Source organism: Notolepis coatsorum, assembly GCF_963971535.1.
Source record: "Notolepis coatsorum genome assembly, chromosome: 17".
Taxonomy (NCBI): Eukaryota; Metazoa; Chordata; class Actinopteri; order Aulopiformes; family Paralepididae; genus Notolepis; species Notolepis coatsorum.
Genome location: NC_140181.1, coordinates 41617626 through 41641465, shown reverse-complemented (window position 1 = coordinate 41641465; position 23840 = coordinate 41617626). Strand labels below are relative to the sequence as shown.

The 23840-nt window shown below is 44.9% G+C and overlaps 1 protein-coding gene across 4 annotated transcripts in view; it reads right to left on the bottom strand.

Annotated features, from left to right (window-relative positions):
• LOC311244283 (kazrin-like) overlaps positions 1–23840 on the bottom strand; it is a 186375-nt gene that overhangs the window by 68734 nt on the left and 93801 nt on the right. For all 4 annotated transcript variants that reach the window (XR_014620686.1, XM_084333723.1, XM_084333722.1 and 1 more), the window contains exon 2: positions 13053–13244. Coding sequence is in view for 3 of the 4 variants with exons in the window: in XM_084333723.1 (XP_084189849.1) it covers positions 13053–13244 (192 nt within the window). In the remaining variant the exon portion in view is untranslated. The remainder of the gene's footprint in view (positions 1–13052; positions 13245–23840) is intronic.

The following is a 23840-nucleotide window of genomic DNA, read 5'->3' as shown; positions in this document are numbered from 1 at the left end:
TTTGCTTGTACAGTTGTACAGTGTTCCCCTTTTGGTTTTTAAGAAAATGGTTTGTAAAGCTATTTTTGAAAACTACAAGGGTGAATAATACAGTTTTCTTTAGCTATTTTCTTTTAGAATACTGTTTTGGAGTCTTGATTTTTGTTAAGAATATAGGACAGGCATATATAAGCATTATGCTTCAGTCTGTACCTTTTCAGTCACTGTAAAATCAAATATTGTTAAATGATGGTGTATATTGTATTGTATGAGATGATGACTGAATAAACTACTACTACTACTACTACTACACCAGGGTCCCCCATTTTCAATTCATAATGACATTTATGACATACACAATATACAGATATACAGATATAAAAATCTAATCTAATCATCTAATCTGTAACGTTTGGGCTTTCTATCCTCTCACAGGAATGGAAGCCCTACTGCCATCCTGGAGTACTTCACCCTGTCTCTGCACTTATCTCTGATTGTTGTCACCTGTGTGTGTTTGTGTCACTGTTTATTGTGTGATGTCTGCTGGGTATTCTTGCCCTTTATAGTAATCCTCTGTTCTCCTCTCTGTTGTCGGTTCTTCATTCAGTGTTACTGTGAGCAGTCGTCCACGAGGAGAAGTCGGAGCTCTCGCCCGTTGTTTATTTTGTTTATTTTATTTTTGTGTTCACGGAAAATAAGTCGGATCTCTCGCCCGTCCTTATGCTTGTTTAACGTTCTTCCTATATTATTTTGTATAGTTTGATCCTTTTCTTATTATCGCTCGAGTGCTTCTTAAATAAAGAGAACACTATATTTTGAGAAGAGCAACACCATCTCCGCCTCCTTCTTGCCTTCTACTATTGGACTCAACATTCTTACCTTGATCCGTAACACTAAACTAATCGTGACATTTATGACATACATGACATACAGATATGCAGTACTGTTACATTTGTGACATACAAGATATGCAAATACTGTTAAACAGAGATCCTAACAGTAAATATATACATACGAGGGGGAGGGAACTGTACATTAGGAGGGGGTGGGAGGGGGGTTCAAACATTTTACGGGGGCCAGTTTCGAATTGCAGCATCCCGTAGGTGCTCTTTGAGAGCGATTTTGAAGGTGGGTAGGGATACATTTTTTTTACGGCTGTGGGTAGTGCCGTTCCACATTGATGTGGCATAATTGCAAAACGTGTCTAGACCCTTGTTTGTGCCGAATCTGGGTTGAACATGATTTGTGGAACTCCCTCTGGTGTTGTGGTTGTGGTATTCACTGACCTTTGGGAAGTATTTCGACATGTACATGGGTACCTTCGTGGTGTAGTGCATCTTGTAGACCAGGCCCATTGCAAGTTGCTGTACTCTGTCATCTACTCTAAGCCATCCTAGGTTGCAGGGGTGAGGTGGGTTTTAGGAGTAAGGTAAAGCAGTAGTCTGACCAGTTTGTTGTTTGTGATGTTTGTAATCTTGTTTTTAGTGCCTTTGAGGTGCTTTGGTAACATGAGGTGCAAGCATAGTCGTAGTTAGGGGTGGGAATCACCAGTTTCATCACGATACGATACAATATCGATTCTTTGGACAACGATACGATATTTGCCGATACCACAATGTCTGCCACGATACGATACGATTCTATTTTATTCAGGTGCCTGCGATTGATATGAGACGATATTATATGCCCATTTAACACAATCAGTAACATTTAGATCAACTCAAAAAAGGTAACGGAAATATCATTTGACATTTTTATTTTTGAGCTCTTCCAGACATTTAAATGAAAAACAATCTATTGTTTTTAATACAAATAGACCTCCTGTTCACTGTAAAGTGCCACGTTTTGATATATTGAGCTTTAAACTTTAAGTAAAAAATTTTGGAACTCACAACACGCAACCTAAAACCCCTTCCTCTCCCAAACCGTTCCTACAATTGTTTTATGTTGCATGATGATCATGAAAACATTTATTATGTATTGTATTTTTTATGTTTAAATATCAACATTATCTGTCCATCCTCAGTAAATGTACTATAAATATAAATACTCTGACTTCATCTGGTCTTTCCAAATACACACACACACACAGAAAGGGAGGATTCCCCTCCCCCCTTCCCCAGTCCACACTAATGGACCTCTGCTGTTCTCTCTATGGCTTAGCTTAGTTAGCTTATGCTAACGTAACGTTAATTTCGGTCTTTAACACGATGTGGGCATAAAGGAATTGCGAGGATGTAAAGCATGTTAGATGCATTTGACCCGTTGCTGAATAAAAGAGCAGGGACTTATTTCGGGTTGCAAAATAGGTGGACTCTGGCGCTATGCTGTAACGTCGCAATATGAACAATCTTTTTACGTTGCATCGATCCTATTGGATCATTGATAATAGATCGATATATCGATCTGGATCAATGTATCGTCCCACCACTAGTCGTAGTACCGTTGAATGAGTGCTCCTGCTAGAGCAGGGGTCTCAAACTCAATTTACCTGGGGGCCGCTGGAGGTAGAGTCCGGGTGAGGCTGGGCCGCATCAAATATTCCACAAAAAAGGGTTTCAAGTATTCAATTTTTTTTAACAACTGATCCAATCTTCTCAATCTTTAGCAATAACATTTCAGAACATGAACAGTTCTTCAGAACATGAACGGTTCTTCAGAACATAGGCTTCTCAGTGTTGTCAGTGGACTCATCCACATGCAGCTCTGGAAATGCACTGTGCATTTCTTTTTATTCTATCACAAAGCTGTTTAATCAAATCACCAGCCAGTATTTCAGTTATTCTGGTTGCTGTGTGATTTGAGGGGGATTTGCTTTTGTTTGCCTTCAAACATGGTCTCCATCACTTCAGTCATACATTATTTTATTATGTATGCATCAGAGAGAGAGAATGGCTTCTTGTGTTTAGCCAACACCCATGCCACTGAGTGAGGACTTGGTTGCTTTTTCTCATTGTGACATAGATTTAACAATAATTCTGCTTGCAGCTTGATATGATGATTTCATTCCATTTATTTTTGTGGTTCTTAGCACTGAATTTTGAGGAAAGGTTGCGTCAAAATAACTGTGTTTTGTTTCGTAGTGGCGTTTCAAATAGCCACTCTTCACAAGAGCTACCATTTCTTGGCATATTAGTCACATTGGTTTGGTGCTGGGACTCAGGATGAATGCATATTTTTCAGTCCATTCACCTTTGAATTGCAGTCGACTTTTCTTTTACTGGCCATCTTTGAACATGCCATATCTTTCTGCTGGCTGCCTGCTGGCGAAACTAGGCTATTAGCTACATTTATCTCACGGAGATAAAACTGGGAACGAGGCTACTGTAGATGCTCTGTCAACTCTCTGCTCTGACTCGGACTGAAAGAGACGACACGCATTCCGTGAAGACCCGCCCTACTCTGCAACTGATTCGCAGACTGTGGGTGGGGGGAAAAACGCTGACGGGACGCTGAATGTGATTGGACCAGAGCAGAGTACACAGACACAGACAGTGGCAGTGCAGCCGGACATGCAGAGCACTGCTTGCAGAGGAGATAGCGAGGATGCATTTGCCTTCCACTTTACTTGGTATCACTCCGGAATCACGTTTTCAACCAAGTCACTAACGTAACGTTGCTGTCATGAGCCTGCACTATGGTAGCCTACAAGTGATAAAATAAATAAAACTTCCAACTCGCGCAACGACTCTGCAAAAAGTTGCGTGCGGGTCGCACTAACACTAAACTTTGATGTCAAGTAGGGGGCCGCAAAATATCATCCAGCGGGTCGCAATTGGCCCGCGGGCCGCGAGTTTGAGACCCCTGTGCTAGAGTCTTCAGGGTATTCTTGTTTACCAGAGAGGAGATCCAGTACAATAATCTTGTTCTTTGGTTGACTTTTTTTATTACATTGGATGCTATTTTGTCACAGGAAAGATTTGCCTCTAAGATGGAACCCAGGTATGTAATTTAATCTTTCCTTGTGACAATATTATCACCCACTGTAACAGAGAAGCCGTTGGTTTTGCTGAGTTTGTCATTTGATCCGAAGAGAAGGTACTCCGTTTTACCCAGGTGTAATGATAGTTTGTTATCAGCAAGCCAGCGAGCCAGGGGATTAGCTAAAGGCTAATAGTGAACCAGAGAATCGAAGAAACAACACAATATGTTGTAAGTTTTATAATACCAAGTATAATGTCAAGTCGGCATGTGAAGAAGAATACGGTTGGCGGTTGGACATGTGTTGACGATGTCAAACTTGCGTATAAAGAGTGAGTCGGGGAGTCAGGTTTGCCATCCCGGCAATTAGCTTAGCCAAGTATCTTTGAATTAGCCTTTTAGCTTAGCACCCAGCGTCGTCTGTGCTATGTCGGGAGGAAGACTCGTCATGAAGAAACTCTACTGGTCGTCTACTGCATCCCTCCGGACCACCTACTGACTACCCTACCAACTTTGCCTTTGTGTACTAGGTGACGGCCCCTCTGGACCATTTTATTGTCGAATGGGCACAGACATGTATGTATGCGTGCTTGATCCAGCCACGGCTGTAGATACATAAAAGATAAAAGATAAAAGACTACTTAGCGTGACTCAGACATTGTGTATGCAGGCCCATTTCCCCCCATGGCTGTAGACTCATGTGCGAGCGAGTTCGTTAAAAGTGCATTTCGCACCTCCACCTTTTGTTTCTGTATTATGCTCAGGACTGAGTGAAGGGGCCGTTCTGTTTTGGGCCACCACATCCGCTAGCCACGACTCAGCACTGCAAGGTGCCGGCTTAGATATAAGCAAATAATGTTAACCTGTTCCACCCCAGGTGAAAATCTGCATAAAATGTATACCTAGGTAAATGGAATATTGCTCCACTTCTACAAGGGCTATTTGCATATTCTTGGTATCTAGGTACATCTATGGACCTCAATGAATGTATTCTCAGTGATATCAGAAATATTGTGTCTATTACTAGGCTTGCTTAAATTGTGATGAAACAAAGGAAAATATGAATTATGATTTTTCTTTTCATCTTTGACAGTGAATAACACCATGATAATAATGACCAGACTTAAAAAACTGCCACTGACCTCGTTCAGTACCCTCTTGAGATCATGTGTACAAAAGATCTAAGGAAATTAATAAAGGGAAGATGATAAAACCGAAGGTTCTGTATATACAGTACTGAATTCTCCCATCCGGACCAATGCAATTTGAAATATTATTATAGAATATAGAATATATGCTTATACATTACCTTATTATAGCCAATTCGCACATTTATATATATATATACATATAGTATCTTTCAAATGCCCGAGTTCAATTTGGATTTAGCATCACCAGGCATGCATAATAACAGATAATAATATCTACTGTACTCGATTGTACTTTTTTATTTTTCTCACAGTGCAACCATTTTGAAACGAATTTCAGATCTAGTTGTTCCTATATGCTCACAATAGGGAGGAGAAACTAACTGCGTTTCAATATTTGTCAAATCGTTACCTTTTGTGGCTTATTATCAAGAATAATAACAGTTATTGACATATTCCATAATTCAACTCTGAACTTTGAACCCCCATAGAACATGAAGGGAAATGTAGTTTTGAAAAATGTCAACGCTGTTCTACACCTATGAGTGCCCTCTGCAAAATGGCCGCAAATAAACTACAGTTTTTTCTATTTCCAAAATGGTCGCCGGCTCGGATTAACGTTCTACAAAACGAGAAGGTAAAATCATATTATACCACTTATAACCTATTGCTAACCTATTGCCAACCTAACATTTTACATTCTACATGCATTTGTGACATAGTAGTGATGTTAATACTTGAAAACGGTTGATTTTAAAATCACAAATTATTTTCATCACTCATAAAAATATGCCTATATGATCATAATGTCAAAAGGGGTCGGTACCGACCCAGAGGGGTGGAACAGGTTTGTGGGCCCACTTAAGATTTGTATACTGCAATGCAATGTGTTACCAGCGTGTTTAAGCTGTGAAGTGTATGTGGGGAAAAGGGAGAGCATTTAGGGTATTTAAAGCGAATGTTTATAAGTGATGTAGCATTGTTATGTGTTGTGCTACTGTTGTGCTGACCTTAAAGGGAATGTCTACCAGGAATGTAGCATTGTGATGCATTGTTCTGTTGCGTGCCGACCCTGCAGTTTACAGTAAAACAAAACCGTGATAATTGGATATTTGCTGTGTTGTGTCTATGTACTGTATACTTACCGTGAATAGACAATTACTTACCTCAGTGAATTAACAGTGGTCAAGAGTATTGTGATAACCTGTCTCCAGTATTTAAAGGGGTCATACACTAATTTGGACCTCAATAGATGAAAGGTACAGTACTATTTTGGGGAAAACTGTTTTGTCTATTACTTCCACTGGGTGTGGGGGTGTGTGTAACCTACTAGACGGGACGCAGTTGTTAAGGGGAACTACAGTGTGCTAATGGATATCAGTCAATAAAGAGCAGTTGATGCCTACTGTAACAACTCCTATAGGTTGGTAAATCCTAAGGCCCCACTAACCGCATTCATATACCTTACGCCTTGTAGTCAGGGCCGGATTAACGACCGGGCCATGGGGGCCGCGGCCCGTGGGCCTCTAGTGACGAGGGGCCTCAAAAGAAAAAGAAAATAATTTTTTTTGGAGGCCCCTCGTCACTAGAGGTCCCAAATTTTTTTTTTCTTTTTTTACTTTAATTTAAAAAAAAAAATTGGAGGCCCCTCGTCACTAGAGGCCTTTTGGAGGCCCCTCGTCACAAGAGGCCCAAAATTATTATTATTTTGGAGATCGATGTCATACTGTGACACTGAAATTAAAACATATTTCATCAACTAAAATATTTAGTCAACCAAAATATTTCATCAACTAAAATATACAGTACGTCACACCCTGCCGTCTGCAAGTGGCTAATCTTGAGTATTTTTTCTCCTCTTCATAAGAGTTTGAGGTTTTCCGTTTGAGGTAAAAACAGCAATAAAAAGTCAAAACTTGCATCTCCACATCCCAGCCCCGACGCCTGAATACTTGCCAACGGATTTCCAGTTCCGCATTCGCGTTCTGCGCTCTGATTGGCCACTGACGTTTCTGGTAGCGCCAATCGTGTGACGCCTCTTTCTTTCACCGGTTAAGCTTAGGCACTCTTTCGAAGTTGGTTAAGGTTAGAGTTTGTCTTAGAGCAGGGCGATAGAACACCAGCCCTGATTCCATACTCTAACCTTAACCAACTTCGAAAGAGTCGCCTAAGAAACGTCAGTGGCCAATCAGATCGCAGAACGCGAACGCGGAACTGGAAATCCGTTGGTAAAAGAATAGACACAGCCCCGACACGAATAAGGCAGATTGGGATCATTATTCATGACAGACAGCAGAGACCCGCCGGTGCTGATAGCGGATATCATCGAGCTCCCCCTAGTGACTAGGGGGCGTTATTTCTAAACCTAGCCGCATTTCTGGCAGACGCTCTCTGATTGGCACTGACTGAGGCTCTCTGATTGGCCACTGACATGTTTGCCCAATCCGTGACGAGCTGTGTCTTTGCCCATTTCCGCGTCGAACAGCCTGCAAACTACCTGGCGTTCTATCGCCATGCTCTAAGACAAACTCTAACCTTAACCAACTTCGAAAGAGTGCCTAAGCTTAACCGTCGAAAGAACTTGCCGTCACGCTCTAAGACAAACTCTAACCTTAACCAACTTCGAAAGAGTGCCTAAGAAACAGGCGTCGGTCAATCAGAGAGCGTCTTGCCAGAAATGCGGCTAGATTTAGAAATAACGCGACTATAGGGGCCTCCACTACACACTAGTAAAAAAAATAAAAGAGATACGAAAAAAATATATATATAATCAGATCCTCATCCAGCGTTTACTTTCACAGCATCTATAGTGACTACTAGTATCATCTCATCTCTTCTCTATCTATTTTTATTAAATTTTTTGTATTGCAAATAAAAATATGATTGATTGTTTGATAATGAGGGGTGAGAGACGTTGAGTCTACGTGACACTGATGTCCAGGTCCAGGGGTCACCGTCAGGTCAGGTCAGGTGACCACTGATCGTGAGAATTGCACTTGCAAGTTGATCAAGTAGGCTAAGACTCGAGTAGTACTGTATGATCATATGACACTCAAAAAACATGGATACAAAAGTTAAACGGTGGGAAAGCGGAGCTGCTAAGTTAAAATCTAAACAGGAAAGGGACAGAAAGAGCGCGTTACTTTGGCAAAGCATACCAACTATCTCTACTTTTTTCACCCTGTCAGGTAAGACTAAGGAGGACCTGAAGGAGGATAGCCCCCTCCTCCTGGCTAGCACTACTAGTAGCAGCAACGTCGTTAAAGAGGCTGAGCCAGGCGCCGCGGGCAGAGAGGACGAGAATGCTAACGTTATTATTATTGATGCTAGCGACAGAGAAGAGGCAGCGGCAGCCTCTAGTTCAGCCGGCCCACCACCACCAGTGGCTGCCACCTGTTCGTATACGCCCGCCGCATCTCCACAGCCCAGCCCCAAGACCAACACGAATTACTCTGACTCTGAGGCAGACCGCGATGATGACAGCCCGCCGCCGGCGGTGCTTGAACATGAAAACCAGGAGGATTGGTTGGACAATGTTACGGATCCAGCTTTTTTTTTAAAGTGACATATAAAAACGCCACTGTGTGTGTGTGGGGGGTGGTTCCACAAGAATCTGGCCCAGGGGCCTCTGAATTCTTAATCTGGCCTTGCTTGTAGCGTGGCAACTACAGTTGGGGGCCCGGCTGAACATAGCTCCTCCGTGTTCCTGCTACCCAGTGTTTGTAGAACCTCACCCTCACTAAGCAATCTTGAGGACCTCCATTTTTAAACCTTGTCATTGATCCTCTTGAGGATCCATTTAAACAACTCCTTATCATCTAAAGCCAGCCGTATTACACTCAAAGTGCCATTTTCAGACTACATGATGACATTTGAAATGTGTTTGTCCCTTTGTCATATCCTGTGGTGTCAATCTAAGCTTAACTGTATGACCACCAGATCCAAAGCAATCAACGGCTAAGTGGGGTGATTGTTAGACCTCGGCAGAGATTGGCACACCACTGAGTGTGTTTTTCTAGTTCGATATGGTATCACTTTGGTTGTCGAGGTGGGGCTTTGCCCGTCGCTACGCTACGCTCCTCTCCTCGTCGCTTGCCTCCTTTTCTTGTTTGAGGCCCCCGGAGGCGAAATGACGGCACGTAGCGGCTCTTAGGACGGCTCGAGTGCCCACGGGCATCACAACAAAACCTGCAATTGTGAGCGGTCTGCAATTATCCGCCAACACAATTACAGTGCTCAGAGGCCAAGCGGGGCACAGAGTGGGAGTGAAGCGCGGGGCTTAACATAGAGGCAGAGTGGGCACGTTGAGAAGGAGAGAGATGGAGGAAGATAGTATGAAAGAGAAACACACAATTGAGAGAGAGGATGAAGTGAAAGGTGCTGTTCTCGGTCCCCTGTCCCCCCCGAACGCCAAGAAAAATCTGCACGTAATTTGGCGGCAGGCGGTCTGAGCAGAGCCTAGTAGGAGTGACAACAACATAGTTTCAGTGAGACGTTCCCTGAGTAAACAGGTATTATCTCAAGTGACAAGAAAGCAAAAGAGGGACGACGTGTTTCTCTCACAATGCCACATCGCCCTGCACTCCCGCCCCTTTTCTTCACTTGAACAGAGAGACAAACAAAAGCGAAAAGCCCACTCTGCCTCACAAGTAATTGTTGGGAGCACTTCAATCAGAACTCACAGGGGAGCTTGTGTTCTCCAAACCTTGGTCTCATTCTTCCGGGCAAACACTTTCATCTAGGCATCTGGTGGGATGTTTGCACGACGGCAGCCTTGCAAAATCAGAGAGGGGGGGGTGTGATACAATCAATAGTGAATGTAATAGTAAAGGTTAAGAACGGGCTAGCTTTAGGAGCAGACGATTAAACTCTTAACCACTCAAGGATCGGACGGCCCGGATACGAGCCGTCACGCACTCATGTGCACGTCACGGCGCTGCGTTTCTGCGATCAATCAATACATTATTGGAAAGTAGAATTTGCGGCCTTTCGATCGTCACCCCACTCAACCTATTGTGTGCTTCCAATCTCGAGTTACAAGACGAAACATCCGGTGAGCATCATTTGACAAGCCATTCGGATGAGTGACTACGTCTTGTTTGCCCCTGTCCTGAGCAGACCAATGACCCCCGACGGTGAAAATTATTGACCGCCTTTGTAGCCAAGGAGTGTCTGCTCCAAAAGCGATCCCAGACGAGCGCTGAAAGACGAAGAAGTTCATTGTTTTGACGAGAGCCTCTGAATGAATGGGAGCGGACGGCCATTTTGGATAATCATGCCAAACTTTTACCGGTACACACATTACAAAAACCTTTGTAAAACATACATTTTCCGTGAGGTTTTTATAAACTTTGGACCTAGTACATAAGACTTCAGGCTATGGAACCGTTATGTTTTCCAGCTCCTACCTCTCAGCTGGAACCCAAAAACAGGCATCTGGCAACAAGAAATGTAAGTACACAAAACGTCTACTTCTGTGTGTTCAAACATCTGTAACTATTTCATTAGCACTCAAAGTGATTTTTCTTTATTGTGTAAGAAGAGAGAGAGAGAGAGAGAGAGAGAGAGAGAGAGAGAGAGAGAGAGAGAGAGAGAGAGAGAGAGAGAGAGACTGCACTTATTGCAAACAACACAAACAAATAAATGAGACAAAATGGGACGACAGATGTGTTTCCATTTTCTGCATGGAAACAACTGAAAGCAGAAACTGGGGACAGAGCCAAGATGGCAGCCGCCCACCATGCAGTGGGCTGAAGGCTACTAATCACGCTAAAGCTTACTTCCCTGTCGGTCCTTGCATAGCGTCCTCAACCTCAACAGACACCTTGGGATGTTAACTAGCAACTGTAAAGATGCTATAAAGAAACGTGGCTTGATAACATTGTATTCTTGTGAAGATTCGATAATCATCTTCGACAGATTGGCTGGAATAGAAAATGTACAACTAATCAAACAATCCTGCCCACAGTTATTCACCATATAAAGCAATATGAATAAAATATAAAGACATTCGGTCAGTAGAGGCAAGCCCATTCAGATGCATCCTACGGCGAAAGCTGCTGCATGATCAAAAACTCCTGTAGCCAAACGAATATTCTAAGGTTAATTAAATGACTGATTAAGGTTAAGTGAATTACTGCTGCGCTGTAGACCTTCAGCACATGCTTGGTAACTCATAACTGAAAAACCTTAAAGACCAAGCCAGTATACGAAGATTAGGGGTAGACCATAATTAGTTGGACAAGCTCCCTGATTTCACCACTACTTTAGATGTCAATAAGAATTTGGACTTTAGAAGTCAATATGAATTTTGACTTTAGAAGTCAATATGAATTTGGCCACAAGTCTCATTCTGAGACTAAACTTTGACCAAGCTTGTACTGATTATAGTCCACCCCCATATTTGCCATATTGGCAGCATCAGCAACAAAAACAGCAGCAACGAAAACAACAATTAAAAAAAAACATCATCCAACTTCAGTTCACCTGTGTTTCAAGAGTCTATTCCCACATAATAAAGAAACAAGCTGATATTAATTACAATATGACAACAAGCTATTTCCTTTTGTCCTCCCATACAGACTGTCTTCCCATTCTGGCCCTTGTAAGCCGACCAAAGTCCCTCGTCATACAGCTTTCATTAGCAGATGATTGCCCTCGCTGCCTGCAGGGGGTCCGCCAGCTGTCATACGTCATCTGTTCAGACTGCAAAATGCCCGACGACCTCGGCTCTCCCTCAATGCGTAGGCTGCGGATGTCAACTGACATGTCGCAGGAACAAAGTCCCCTGACAACCTCTGATACAGAATGGATTTTTCTTTGTGCCTCGTGTTATTCACTGGGAGATGATTCTTTGAACAGAGGATGATTCACAGATGTGCTGGTGAAACCGTCTGCCTGACTTTGTGATCCTGTCACATAGGAACGACATGGCATTTTACATAGTGTATTACATGACCCTGTGAGGGCTATAGTGTGGTCTCATCTCTCATACACCTCTCACTATAATGAGATCTTTACCAACCTACACCTGGTAGACAGCTCAACCTACACCTGGTAGACAGCTCAACCTACACCTGGTAGCTCAACCTACACCTGGTAGACAGCTCAACCTACACCTGGTAGCTCAACCTACACCTGGTAGACAGCTCAACCTACACCTGGTAGCTCAACCTACACCTGGTAGACAGCTCAAACTACACCTGGTAGACAGCTCAACCTACACCTGGTAGACAGCTCAACCTACACCTGGTAGACAGCTCAACCTACACCTGGTAGACAGCTCAACCTACACCTGGTAGACAGCTCAACCTACACCTGGTAGCTCAACCTACACTTGGTAGACAGCTCAACCTACACCTGGTAGACAGCTCAACCTACACCTGGTAGACAGCTCAAACTACACCTGGTAGACAGCTCAACCTACACCTGGTAGATGGCTCAACCTACACCTGGTAGACAGCTCAACCTACACCTGGTAGACAGCTCAACCTACACCTGGTAGACAGCTCAACCTACACCTGGTAGACAGCTCAACCTACACCTGGTAGACAGATCAACCTACACCTGGTAGACAGCTCAACCTACACCTGGTAGACAGATCAACCTACACCTGGTAGACAGCTCAACCTACACCTGGTAGACAGCTCAACCTACACCAGGTAGACAGCTCAACCTACACCTGGTAGACAGCTCAACCTACACCTGGTAGACAGCTCAACCTACACCTGGTAGACAGCTCAACCTACACCTGGTAGACAGCTAAACCTACACCTGGTAGAGGGCTCAACCTACACCTTGTAGACAGCTGGTAGACAGCTCAACCTACACCTGGCAGACAGCTCGCCCTCACTACCTGTTTTTAAAATACAACTAAAAGAGGCTTTAATAACCACCATGTAGGAAACAGGGTAGATAATTAGTTTTCACTTTATTTACTTTTGTATTTCTGGCAGATTTCTATCAAATCAAATCCCCAGGTGTTCCACCCATCCAGGGCCTCACCTTGCAGCGCCTCCTTGGCGCGGTCCAGCTCCTGCTCCTTCTGGGCCAGCTGCACGCGGAGCTCGGTGGAGGAGAGCATGTCGGCCGAGCAGCCTCCCTGGTTCTCCTCCAGGTCCTTACTCAGCATGTCCTTCATCTGCCTCAGCAGGTGCACCTCCTCCTGAAGCTGGGCCACCTCCTCACGCAGCAGGACTAAGGGAGGAGAGGGGAGAGGTTAGCAGGCCACCTCCTCACGCAGCAGGACTAAGGGAGGAGAGGGGAGAGGTTAGCAGGCTACCTCCTCACGCAGCAGGACTAAGGGAGGAGAGGGGAGAGGTTAGCAGGCCACCTCCTCACGCAGCAGGACTAAGGGAGGAGAGGGGAGAGGTTAGCAGGCCACCTCCTCACGCAGCAGGACTAAGGGAGGAGAGGGGAGAGGTTAGCAGGCCACCTCCTCACGCAGCAGGACTAAGGGAGGAGAGGGGAGAGGTTAGCAGGCCACCTCCTCACGCAGCAGGACTAAGGGAAGAGAGGGGAGAGGTTAGCAGGCCACCTCCTCACGCAGCAGGACTAAGGGAGGAGAGGGGAGAGGTTAGCAGGCCACCTCCTCACGCAGCAGGACTAAGGGAGGAGAGGGGAGAGGTTAGCAGGCCACCTCCTCACGCAGCAGGACTAAGGGAGGAGAGGGGAGAGGTTAGCAGGCCACCTCCTCACGCAGCAGGACTAAGGGAGGAGAGGGGAGAGGTTAGCAGGCCACCTCCTCACGCAGCAGGACTAAGGGAAGAGAGGGGAGAGGTTAGCAGGCCACCTCCTCACGCAGCAGGACTAAGGGAAGAGAGGGGAGAGGTTAGCAGGCCTGCCAAAAGATGTATTGGTTCTATAGTCGAGGTGCCGTTGGCTTATCTTCTCAGACAATTGGCTAATCAGCTCAAATGAAGGACATCATTTGCATGATGCATGAATAATTTCTGATACGTTCCTCAGAACCGCAGGCAGGAACATGAAGTAGGAGAAAGTGGATATCAGTGTTGCACTAGTCTCATATCCATACCTCTCTCCACACTATGTTAACACTGTTCCAGCACCGAAGAGAGGTCTGGCTAAACCTATTATCATTCCGGTATAGGGGTAAAAAACGTTCTGGCTTGTTTGTATTTCTTTAAACCAATCACAATCCTCCTGGGCGGAGCTAAGCCCAGGATGCAGCAATGGTGCCCTTGCAAAATAGTGTTGCAGATAGCGGTGGGGGAAGATAATTCTGACTGAAATAGTCGGCCAATGGCCAATGCTTATACCCAATCTCATGGCGCCAATCCAGACTAGTGTTGCACACGTTTAGGTGTCCTTGGTGTACCGTATCATGAAAGACTCGTAAACAGACTCAAAATGTACTTTCTTTCTTCTTACCCATCTAAACATTTAACATGTAGTCGACCGCTCTTTCACCCGGTGGTTACGCCGTCACATGCACAGGGGAATGCAGTCACACCAGAGATGCATATGCCTCAAATTGTGCACATGGTTCCATTTTGAGATGCACCGCAGGGTTCATTCAACAACAGTCTCTAGAGAGCCGTGGTCTCGTCAGGTAATTGAAATGACTGCTGCTGGAGCACATTACTGTTGGCATTAAGCATTAGAGGGATGAGAGAGAGAGAGAGAGAGAGAGAGAGAGAGAGAGAGAGAGAGAGAGAGAGAGAGAGAGAGATATGGAGAGAGAGAGATGGAGAAAGAGAGAGATTCTGTTGCACAACTTGTCTTTGAAGTTGCCTGCAGAAAGCATTCTGTTTGTTGAAATGCTGGTGGAGGGGGTGGGACTTTAAAGGGATCTATTGCGATTCTCAGTAAGGACTAAGAAATTAAATGGAAATAAGGACAGAGAGGAATATATTTGACACAGTAGCTACTATGATGTATAATTGATGTCGTTCTCCATTCTGCTCTCTTCAGAACCACCCAGGGTCAATATTCTGTTCAATATCAAGGACAGATACTATGGAATAGTCTGTCAAACCTCATGAAAGACCCCAGCTCACCTGACACTAAAGATCATGCAGGACCTTCATTAACCCTTTCACTACCACACTACCAACGGGTTAACCCTTTCACTGTGACAATACAGAAGGTTAACCCTTTCACTGCCACACGACAAAGGGTTAACCCTTTCACTACCACATTACCAAAGGGTTAACCCTTTCACTACCACACTACAACGGGCTATGAGATACCAGTGCAGACACGCCCATTATGTGTGGAGTTTTCCCCTGCGCATTTGGATCGCGGAGCAGTGTGTACTCCTGACAGGCTATTTGCAGATATCAGGAAGTGGACAAATAAGACAGAAATGAGGCATAGACACAAAATACAAATTAAGCGTTCCGTCAGCATTGCATCCGGTGCAATTGGCGCGTATTTAAATGAGGTAATATGGGCGGAACATGTCCCCTTTCTATGTAAATGAGCTTCGTCGGAATCTGCTCGGTATCCACAACGGCCACCGCCGACAATTGCACCGACCAGTTAACGCGACGCACCTGCCGTCTTCACAGACGTGGTGGTAAATAAGCGCAGATCCCTAAGCGCTATAAAGAGGCATCATGCCAGCGTCACTGCCAGCGTTGTTGCCAGACGCAGGCATCGTAATGCCAGGCGTGCCTGTGAAAGAATATTTCGAAGGAGAATATTACCTTTTTTATTTAATTGAGACTGAAAGACACTGGTTGCCAGCTCAATCAATCCTATACATTTCGTCCTGTACAGCCAGAATCTATGGACATATTTTGTTGATTGAGGTTTCGTTGGAACAGCAGAAAATGTATATTATAAACAGTATATAATTAGTTCGAGAAATATAAAGCCACACGCCGAGATAGCCTTCGCAACGTGGCGTGATTTAGAAATAAAAAATATAGAAATAAGGCTAAGCACTAAAGGTAATTTCAAATGCTTGGTTCTGAGATTATCAATACAGTAAACATTTATTTCTGATAGGCGTGCTGATCAGCAGTAATGCAACATCATGAGTATTATTATTATGAAGTTATTATTATGAAGTTATTATTATTATTATTATTATTATTATTATTATTATTATTATTATTATTATTATTATTATTATTATTATTATTATTATTATTATTATTATTATTAAATGAAAAATAACTCCTCTCCTTCACTAGAATATAATATAATCTTCAGTTTTGCAGGATTTTTGGAGAAAGCATGGCACTTGAGACAAAACACACTATATCCTATATAATTGTATATGAATTCCTCTTGTTTCCTTGTTTACATACATTGTTTACAGCTTGTGTTATATTACGTTTTATTGTATTTTCTTTTTTTGTGGCCATCTTGGTCTATATGTCATAATTTGTCAAGTAAATTGTCAAGTATCATACACTTATTGTTATGTGTCTTGTAAGCCCATATGGGCTGGGCATACACCTGTATTTAAGACACAAAAATAAAAAACATCAATAAAAATTATGAAATCAAATATAGGCCAGGGCTTTACAACTTAATAAAGAGATTGAATACAATTAAATGGGATATAAACTAAATTAAATATAGCACAATAGAATATAGTACAATTATATGTGACGAATGTAATTGGAATAGGACATTACAAACATATGCAATGACGAAAGACAGTGACAAAAACACAGGACGCAATGTGTCATGAAAATACAAATTAAGCAAGCTCTATACATTACGAAGTAAACTAAATACAAAACGAAATGAACGGAATACTAATGGTGAAAAATACGTTATGTGCTTAATGTATTTTTCACCATTAGTATTCCATTCATTTCGTATTGTATTTCGTTTAATTCGTAATGTATAGAGCTTGCTTAATTTGTATTTTGTGTCTGGCTTATTTGTCACTTCGTGATATCTGCCAACAGCGCTGTCAGGAGTGCAGACTGCTCCTCGAGCCACACATATTGGGTGTGTCTGCGCTGGTATCTCATCCGCGCAATGTTGTTAGTGGATAGCTCGCAAAGACGGAGCAGAATCCACGTGAAAACCGCAGGTGATTGATTAATTGAAAATGTTATTAACAGATTGCAGAATGGGTACAATACAGTACAGCTCAATACACACAATTGTTAAGGGGATGCAGACCAGAGAAAGACTTCCGTCTTGTTTACATCAGGGTCCCCCATTTTCAATTCATAATTGTCACGATGGGGTTAGGTAGAATGCAATAATACAGAAAGGGAAGGAATGGAGGAGGCAGAGGCGAGAAGTGAAGCTTGGAGAAGTGTGTTTACTGTAGAATCCAGTGCAATACAAGGAAAAATACAGAAACTACATAACAACTTCACAATACAAAACAACAAACACTAAGACTTACTAGAGGGAGAACGGTGCGACACGACGTGGAGGAACAGGGGGTAACTGGAGGAATGTCGCCACAACGAAGGGGAGACAGACAGACACCTAAATACCCAGACTAATTAACAATTAAGAACACCTGGCCAACACAGAATCACAACAACACCTAGACAATAAGCAAGGAACAACTAAACACAACTAAACACAAAAGCAACTCCTAACAACCCAAAACAGTGCATGACATCACACCAGGGAAGGGAAAGACAACAACAGTACACACCATGACACCACATTAATCATACTATTAATTATTGTTATCACAGTAGTCAGGATGTCCAGTGTACTGGAGCGCACCGATTGTTTGTCACCACTAGAGGGTGGTAGGGCGCCAATGTCAGGCCGAGGGCCAATGTCAGATAGAGGGCATTGCCCAAAGTTAGGTGGAGAGTACTGCCCAATGTTACCATCCTGCCCAGTCCAGCCAGGACCGGGCCTAGGATCCTGACAGTACCCCCCCCTCAACGGGTGGCTTCCAGACACCCGAAAACAACGTCCATAAGCAGGTGAGGGAGGAAGCCGGAACCCCGGAGAGGACCCAGGGAGAGGACCCGAAGACGAGGGACCAGGAGGCTGAACAAAAAACCCAGGAGGGGCATAGCAGCCAGGGGGGTAGAAAACGGGCGCAGATGCCCGGAGAGGGGGGGTGGGGACGGGAACAGAGGCCCGGGGAGGAGGACTGGACCTGGGAACAGAGGTCCGACGAGGGGGGGTGGGGATGGGCACCGAGACCCGGGGAGGGGGGCAGAACCTGAGAACCGAGGCCCGACGAGGAGGGCTGGACCTGGGAAGCGAGGCCCGACGAGGGGGGGTGGGTACAGGTGTAGAAGCCCGGGAAGGGGAGCTGGACCCTGGAGCCGGATCCCGGACGAGAGGCCCTCCAGCCGCCGGACTAGGGACCGGTTCAGGAGAGCCGGAATGGAGGTGCGGCGGCGACGACCCCCGGAGCAGGATCCCACGCAGGCCCCGGCGAAGACCACGGCGAAAACCCCGGCGGAGACCACGGCGAGGACCAGGACGCCGATCACGGCGCAGAGCTGGACCAGACGGGGAGCCAGGATCCGTCGAAGAGCCGGGAGCCGGCACGGCAGCCGGACCAGGTGGAGAGGCCGGGCAGGGCGTGGAGACCGGATTGGTCTCGGCGGCGAGGCGTGGTGTAGGATCCGGGGATGAGGAGCCAGGACCCAGAGCTGAGGCTGGACTGGGCGTGGAAGCTGGACCAGCTGTGGAGGCCTTACTAGCCATACTAGACTCGGGGGCTAGGCTAACTGTGGGCCCTGGACTCACTGTGGGAACTGTGCTAGCTGAAAATGCCTGGCTAGCTTGGGACATCTGGTCCGTCTCAGGTACTAGGCTCACCCTGAACCTGGAGCCTAGTCTGGCAGTGGAGACTGTGCTAGCTGGAGACATCTGGTCTGTCTCCGCTACCAGGCTCACCCTGAACCTGGAGCCTAGGTTGGCAGTGGGCGTCTGGTTAGCTACTGTAGCGGGGCTAACAGGCGGAGCTGTGCTAACTGAGGACGGCCGGTTAGCTATTGACACAAAGCTAACCGGCGGGGCTATGTTAGCTGTGGAAGTCTGGTTAGCTGTCTCGGGCGTGGAAGCCGGAACAGCTGTGGAGGCCTTGTTAGCCATACTAGCCTCAGGGGCTAGGATAACTGTGAGCCCTGGACTCCCTGTGAGAACTGTGCTAGCTGGGAATGCCTGGCTAGCTTGGGACATCTGGTCCGTCTCCGGTACTAGGCTCACCCTGAACCTGGAGCCTAGTCTGGCAGTGGAGACTGTGCTAGCTGGAGACATCTGGTCTGTCTCAGATACTAGGCTCACCCTGAACCTGGAGCCTAGTCTGGCAGTGGAGACTGTGCTAGCTGGAAACGGCCGGTTAGCTATTGAAACGAAGCTAACGGGCGGAGCTAGGTTAGCTGGGAGTGGCTGGTTAGCTATTGACACGAAGCTAATGGGCGGAGCTAGGTTAGCTGGGAGTGGCTGGTTAGCTATTGACACAAAGCTAACCGGCGGAGCTAGGTTAGCTGAGAGTGGCTGGTTAGCTATTGACACGAAGCTAACGGGCGGAGCTAGGTTAGCTGGGAGTGGCTGGTTAGCTATTGACACAAAGCTAACCGGCGGAGCTATGTTAGCTGTGGACGTCTGGTTAGCTGTATGAGCGGAGCTAACGGGTAGAGCTGTACCAACTGGGGACGTCTGGCCATCTATAGTGGCGGAGCTAACAGGAGGAGCTGTGCTAACTGGGGATGGCCGGTCAGCTATTGGCACAAAGCTAACCGGCGGAGCTAGGTTAGCTGTGGACGTCCGACCGGCGATGGACATCCGAGCAACCTCAGCGGCTGTGGGAGGATCTAGGCTGACCGTAAGCCTGAGAACAGTCGGCAGGCTAGCTACCCTAGCCTTCGGCTTATGCTTCTCCATGAGGACAGCAACATGTCCAGCCATCTCCCACATCGCCGTCTGCAGTGTCGGATTCTCAGTGGCGACCTGGTCGATCTTCCGGAGTAGGAACCCCCATTTGGCCAGTGAGTAACTCTTCATGTCACCGGCCATCAGGGCCAGGACAACGGTGATGGTATCGCTTGCCTTTCCTGCTGCATTCGTTAATGTTGGTGGCGACATTCTGTCACGATGGGGTTAGGTAGAATGCAATAATACAGAAAGGGAAGGAATGGAGGAGGCAGAGGCGAGGAGTGAAGCTTGGAGAAGGGTGTTTACTGTAGAATCCAGTGCAATACAAGGAAAAATACAGAAACTACATAACAACTTCACAATACAAAACAACAAACACTAAGACTTACTAGAGGGAGAACGGTGCGACACGACATGGAGGAACAGGGGGTAACTGGAGGAATGTCGCCACAACGAAGGGGAGACAGACAGACACCTAAATACCCCGACTAATTAACAATTAAGAACACCTGGCCAACACAGAATCACAACAACACCTAGACAATAAGCAAGGAACAACTAAACACAACTAAACACAAAAGCAACTCCTAACAACCCAAAACAGTGCATGACATCACACCAGGGAAGGGAAAGACAACAACAGTACACACCATGACACCACATTAATCATACTATTAATTATTGTTATCACAGTAGTCAGGATGTCCAGTGTACTGGAGCGCACCGATTGTTTGTCACCACTAGAGGGTGGTAGGGCGCCAATGTCAGGCCGAGGGCCAATGTCAGATAGAGGGCATTGCCCAAAGTTAGGTGGAGAGTACTGCCCAATGTTACCATCCTGCCCAGTCCAGCCAGGACCGGGCCTAGGATCCTGACAATAATGAATTGTAAGTGTTGTGAAGGGCCAGATTAAACCGAATATATATATTTATTTATATATATATATTTAATTGTATTTGTATATTCTCTAATATTCCTTGATATCCCTTGTATATTCCTTGTACAATATGCATTGAATATCCATTCTAGCCTACTGAACATCCCATAATAGTCTCCATTCTACTATTGGTCGAGACCTTGGTGCCAGGCTGCCATACCCCCCAGACCCAGTTCAAACGTACCGCTCAACATGTACGAACAAGTCCTAGTTCCGCGTAGGAATCTGGCTACCGCACCACTAACGGTACTATTTGTTCATAGTGCGTATATATACTGCGCTACTAAAGTAGGACTTTCTTTTCAGTCCAGTTTCTTACCCTCCAATAGAGTGACAGACGTAAAGCCTCCCCGCGACGCCACGTGTGGGAGTAAGGCCAAGTTCGGCCTACCATCGGTATTGAGACATCGTGTATATTAATATTTGAATAGTCATATTTGGCACTATATCGTCGAGTTGGACGTAGTCTATTAAGCTAATAATAGTCTATTCATATGTAGTGTTTCGTGCGGTGAGAATACTATCGTAGTCAGTACCCCATCGTTTCGGGCAGAGAACTGGCTGCTTATTCAGGATGGTCGACCCCATGTGAGACTGCATCCGAGGAGCCCCAGAGCCGACGAGCGAGTGGACCTGCATACCGGATTATTCTACCGACGACAGCCCGCCTTCCCAGGCACGGATTATGCTTTGTATACAGTGATTATTCCATGGATAAAGACCCCCGACACTGCCGTGTGTTGGAACCCCCCCCCCCTGGAGAGGACGCAAGGTGAGGAGACGCTCTGCAAGACGAGGTCGCTTCACGTCTCTCCCCCGTGGACCGGAGAGAGCCGGCTCACAGAGAGTAGGGCTGGGCGATATGACGATATTATATAAATATCGGGTACAGTTCATTAACGATACACTTTTTTAACGTATCGTGGATATCGTGATGTTTTGCCCAAGAGGATTGTGTCGCGTCAATCTGGTCCACCCCGTTCAAACTTTTGAACAACGCCGCTCCCACACACACACTACTGCATCAAAGTTAGTACGTATGATTAACAAAGGCATTCGTTTTGTGGCATCAACATTATATAGTTACACGTTATATAGTTACACATCAGCGTATTTACCCAAACATAGCAACGTCCAATGACGACATAGATAGCAAGCGTTACTGTTCATATCTCAGTCCGTGCCGAGTTGTGCGTGCCCATTCTGCGGTCTGTTAATAAAGTTTTCAATCAGACAGATGTATGGAAAGGCTTTTATTATAACATTTGTTGCAGTAAAATCATTATGCCTCGTTGTCATGCTGCGGTGCGCTAGTAATCACTCGTCGGCTGCGGTGAGCTGTTGTTGTTGTCGTTGAGCTGAGCTCTCGTTAAAATCAAGGAGGGCATTCAGGAAGTAAAAAAAGAATAGCGCTGCTTGCCGATTGGTGCTAAGAACAGCAGGGCGGGTACAAGCGGTGTGACGTAATTGGCAGACTCGACTGTCAATCAAAATTATTATGTTGCCGGCTGAATGATTGAACGAATGAACGTTATTAACGATTGCAGAATGGGTACAATACAGTACAGCTCAATACAACAACAGTGGACTGACTGGAGGATGAAGACCAGAAAAAGACTTTCGGCTTTTTTACATAAGGGTCCTCCATTTTCAATTCATCAAAACATTTAGAGACATACAAATATACAGTAGTTTCATAAAAATGCTAAAATCCTATTGATTGATTGATTGATTGATTGATTGATTGATTTAAAACTTTATTAACATATTGCAGAATGGGTACAGTACAGCTCAATACATACAATTGTTAAGGGGATGCAGACCAGCGAAAGACTTTCGTCTTGTTTACATCAGGGTCCCCCATTTTAGATTCATCATATTTCATATCTAAATTATATAATATCTCATTGCTAAATATATGCAATATATAATCTAATAATCCAATAATCTAAATCTAATATATAATATAAAAATGCTAAATGCATGGGTATTTTATTTTGTCTTTAATGTTAGCTTGCAAACTCAAATACTGTCTTGGTAAGCCTCATAATGAATTGTTTGGGGAAAAAAAGAAAAACATCGTGATGCGTATCGTGTATCGCCGAAAGGTCAGAAAATATCGTGATATCATATTTAGGCCATATCGCCCAGCCCTAACAGAGAGTCCACCTGCTTTCATCTGTGGTCCAAGGATCGCTGGCGCACCGAGCTGCACAACTGTGGGTTCACCCAGGATACCCTTGGCCGGACGAGGCAGCCAGACTCTACCCCCCCCCCCCCTCCTACTCCTGTTGTCTTACAAGCGACCGGATTAACCCCCCTAGTGTATCCAGTCTTATAATCATTAAAGTATCATTGCTGTTATTCCTTAACTATTCCAGGTCGTATATTTACCACCTGCGCCATCAGAGATTGGACATTCTCTATTGATATACCGACGAATACTCTTTGCCATAAAAGTGCATACTATTTCAATTCATAAATGTAATTAAGTGATTAAGTGCTTGCTCTACACACCATTGCTGTGTAGGAATAAATACATACTTCGACTTCGTACATTTGTGTTGGATCCGTTTCATCTACGTGAGAGTGTTTATCATAATATATTTATGCCGAGTACTGGGTGGCCGAATATAAAGTACAAAGGTAGTGGTAGTAAGTATCATATCTAGTAATACAGTCAGGGAATTGTACCCCTCAGTTACAGTAAGTAAGGGTGCAATTCCCACGCGCAATCCATTCTTAGTGTACTTATTGGCCTTTTTCCTATTGTTATTAGCCTGTTACTGGTATTATATTAATATTGTATGTATTTTTTCCAATATCATGCACACATTGGGACACTAAAGAGGAGTCTCTCTCTCTCTCTCCCTTCTCGTAACATGTGACCTTGTATTGTATTTAAATAGTTAAACTTACATTGTACTTAAATTGCACAAAATCCCTGGGCCCTCATTCATCAACGTGTCTTACGCACAGATTTGTGCTTACCCTGTGCGTACGATCATTTCTAAGCAAAGAGTGGGATTCATCAATTTCAACTTGAACTTGACTCC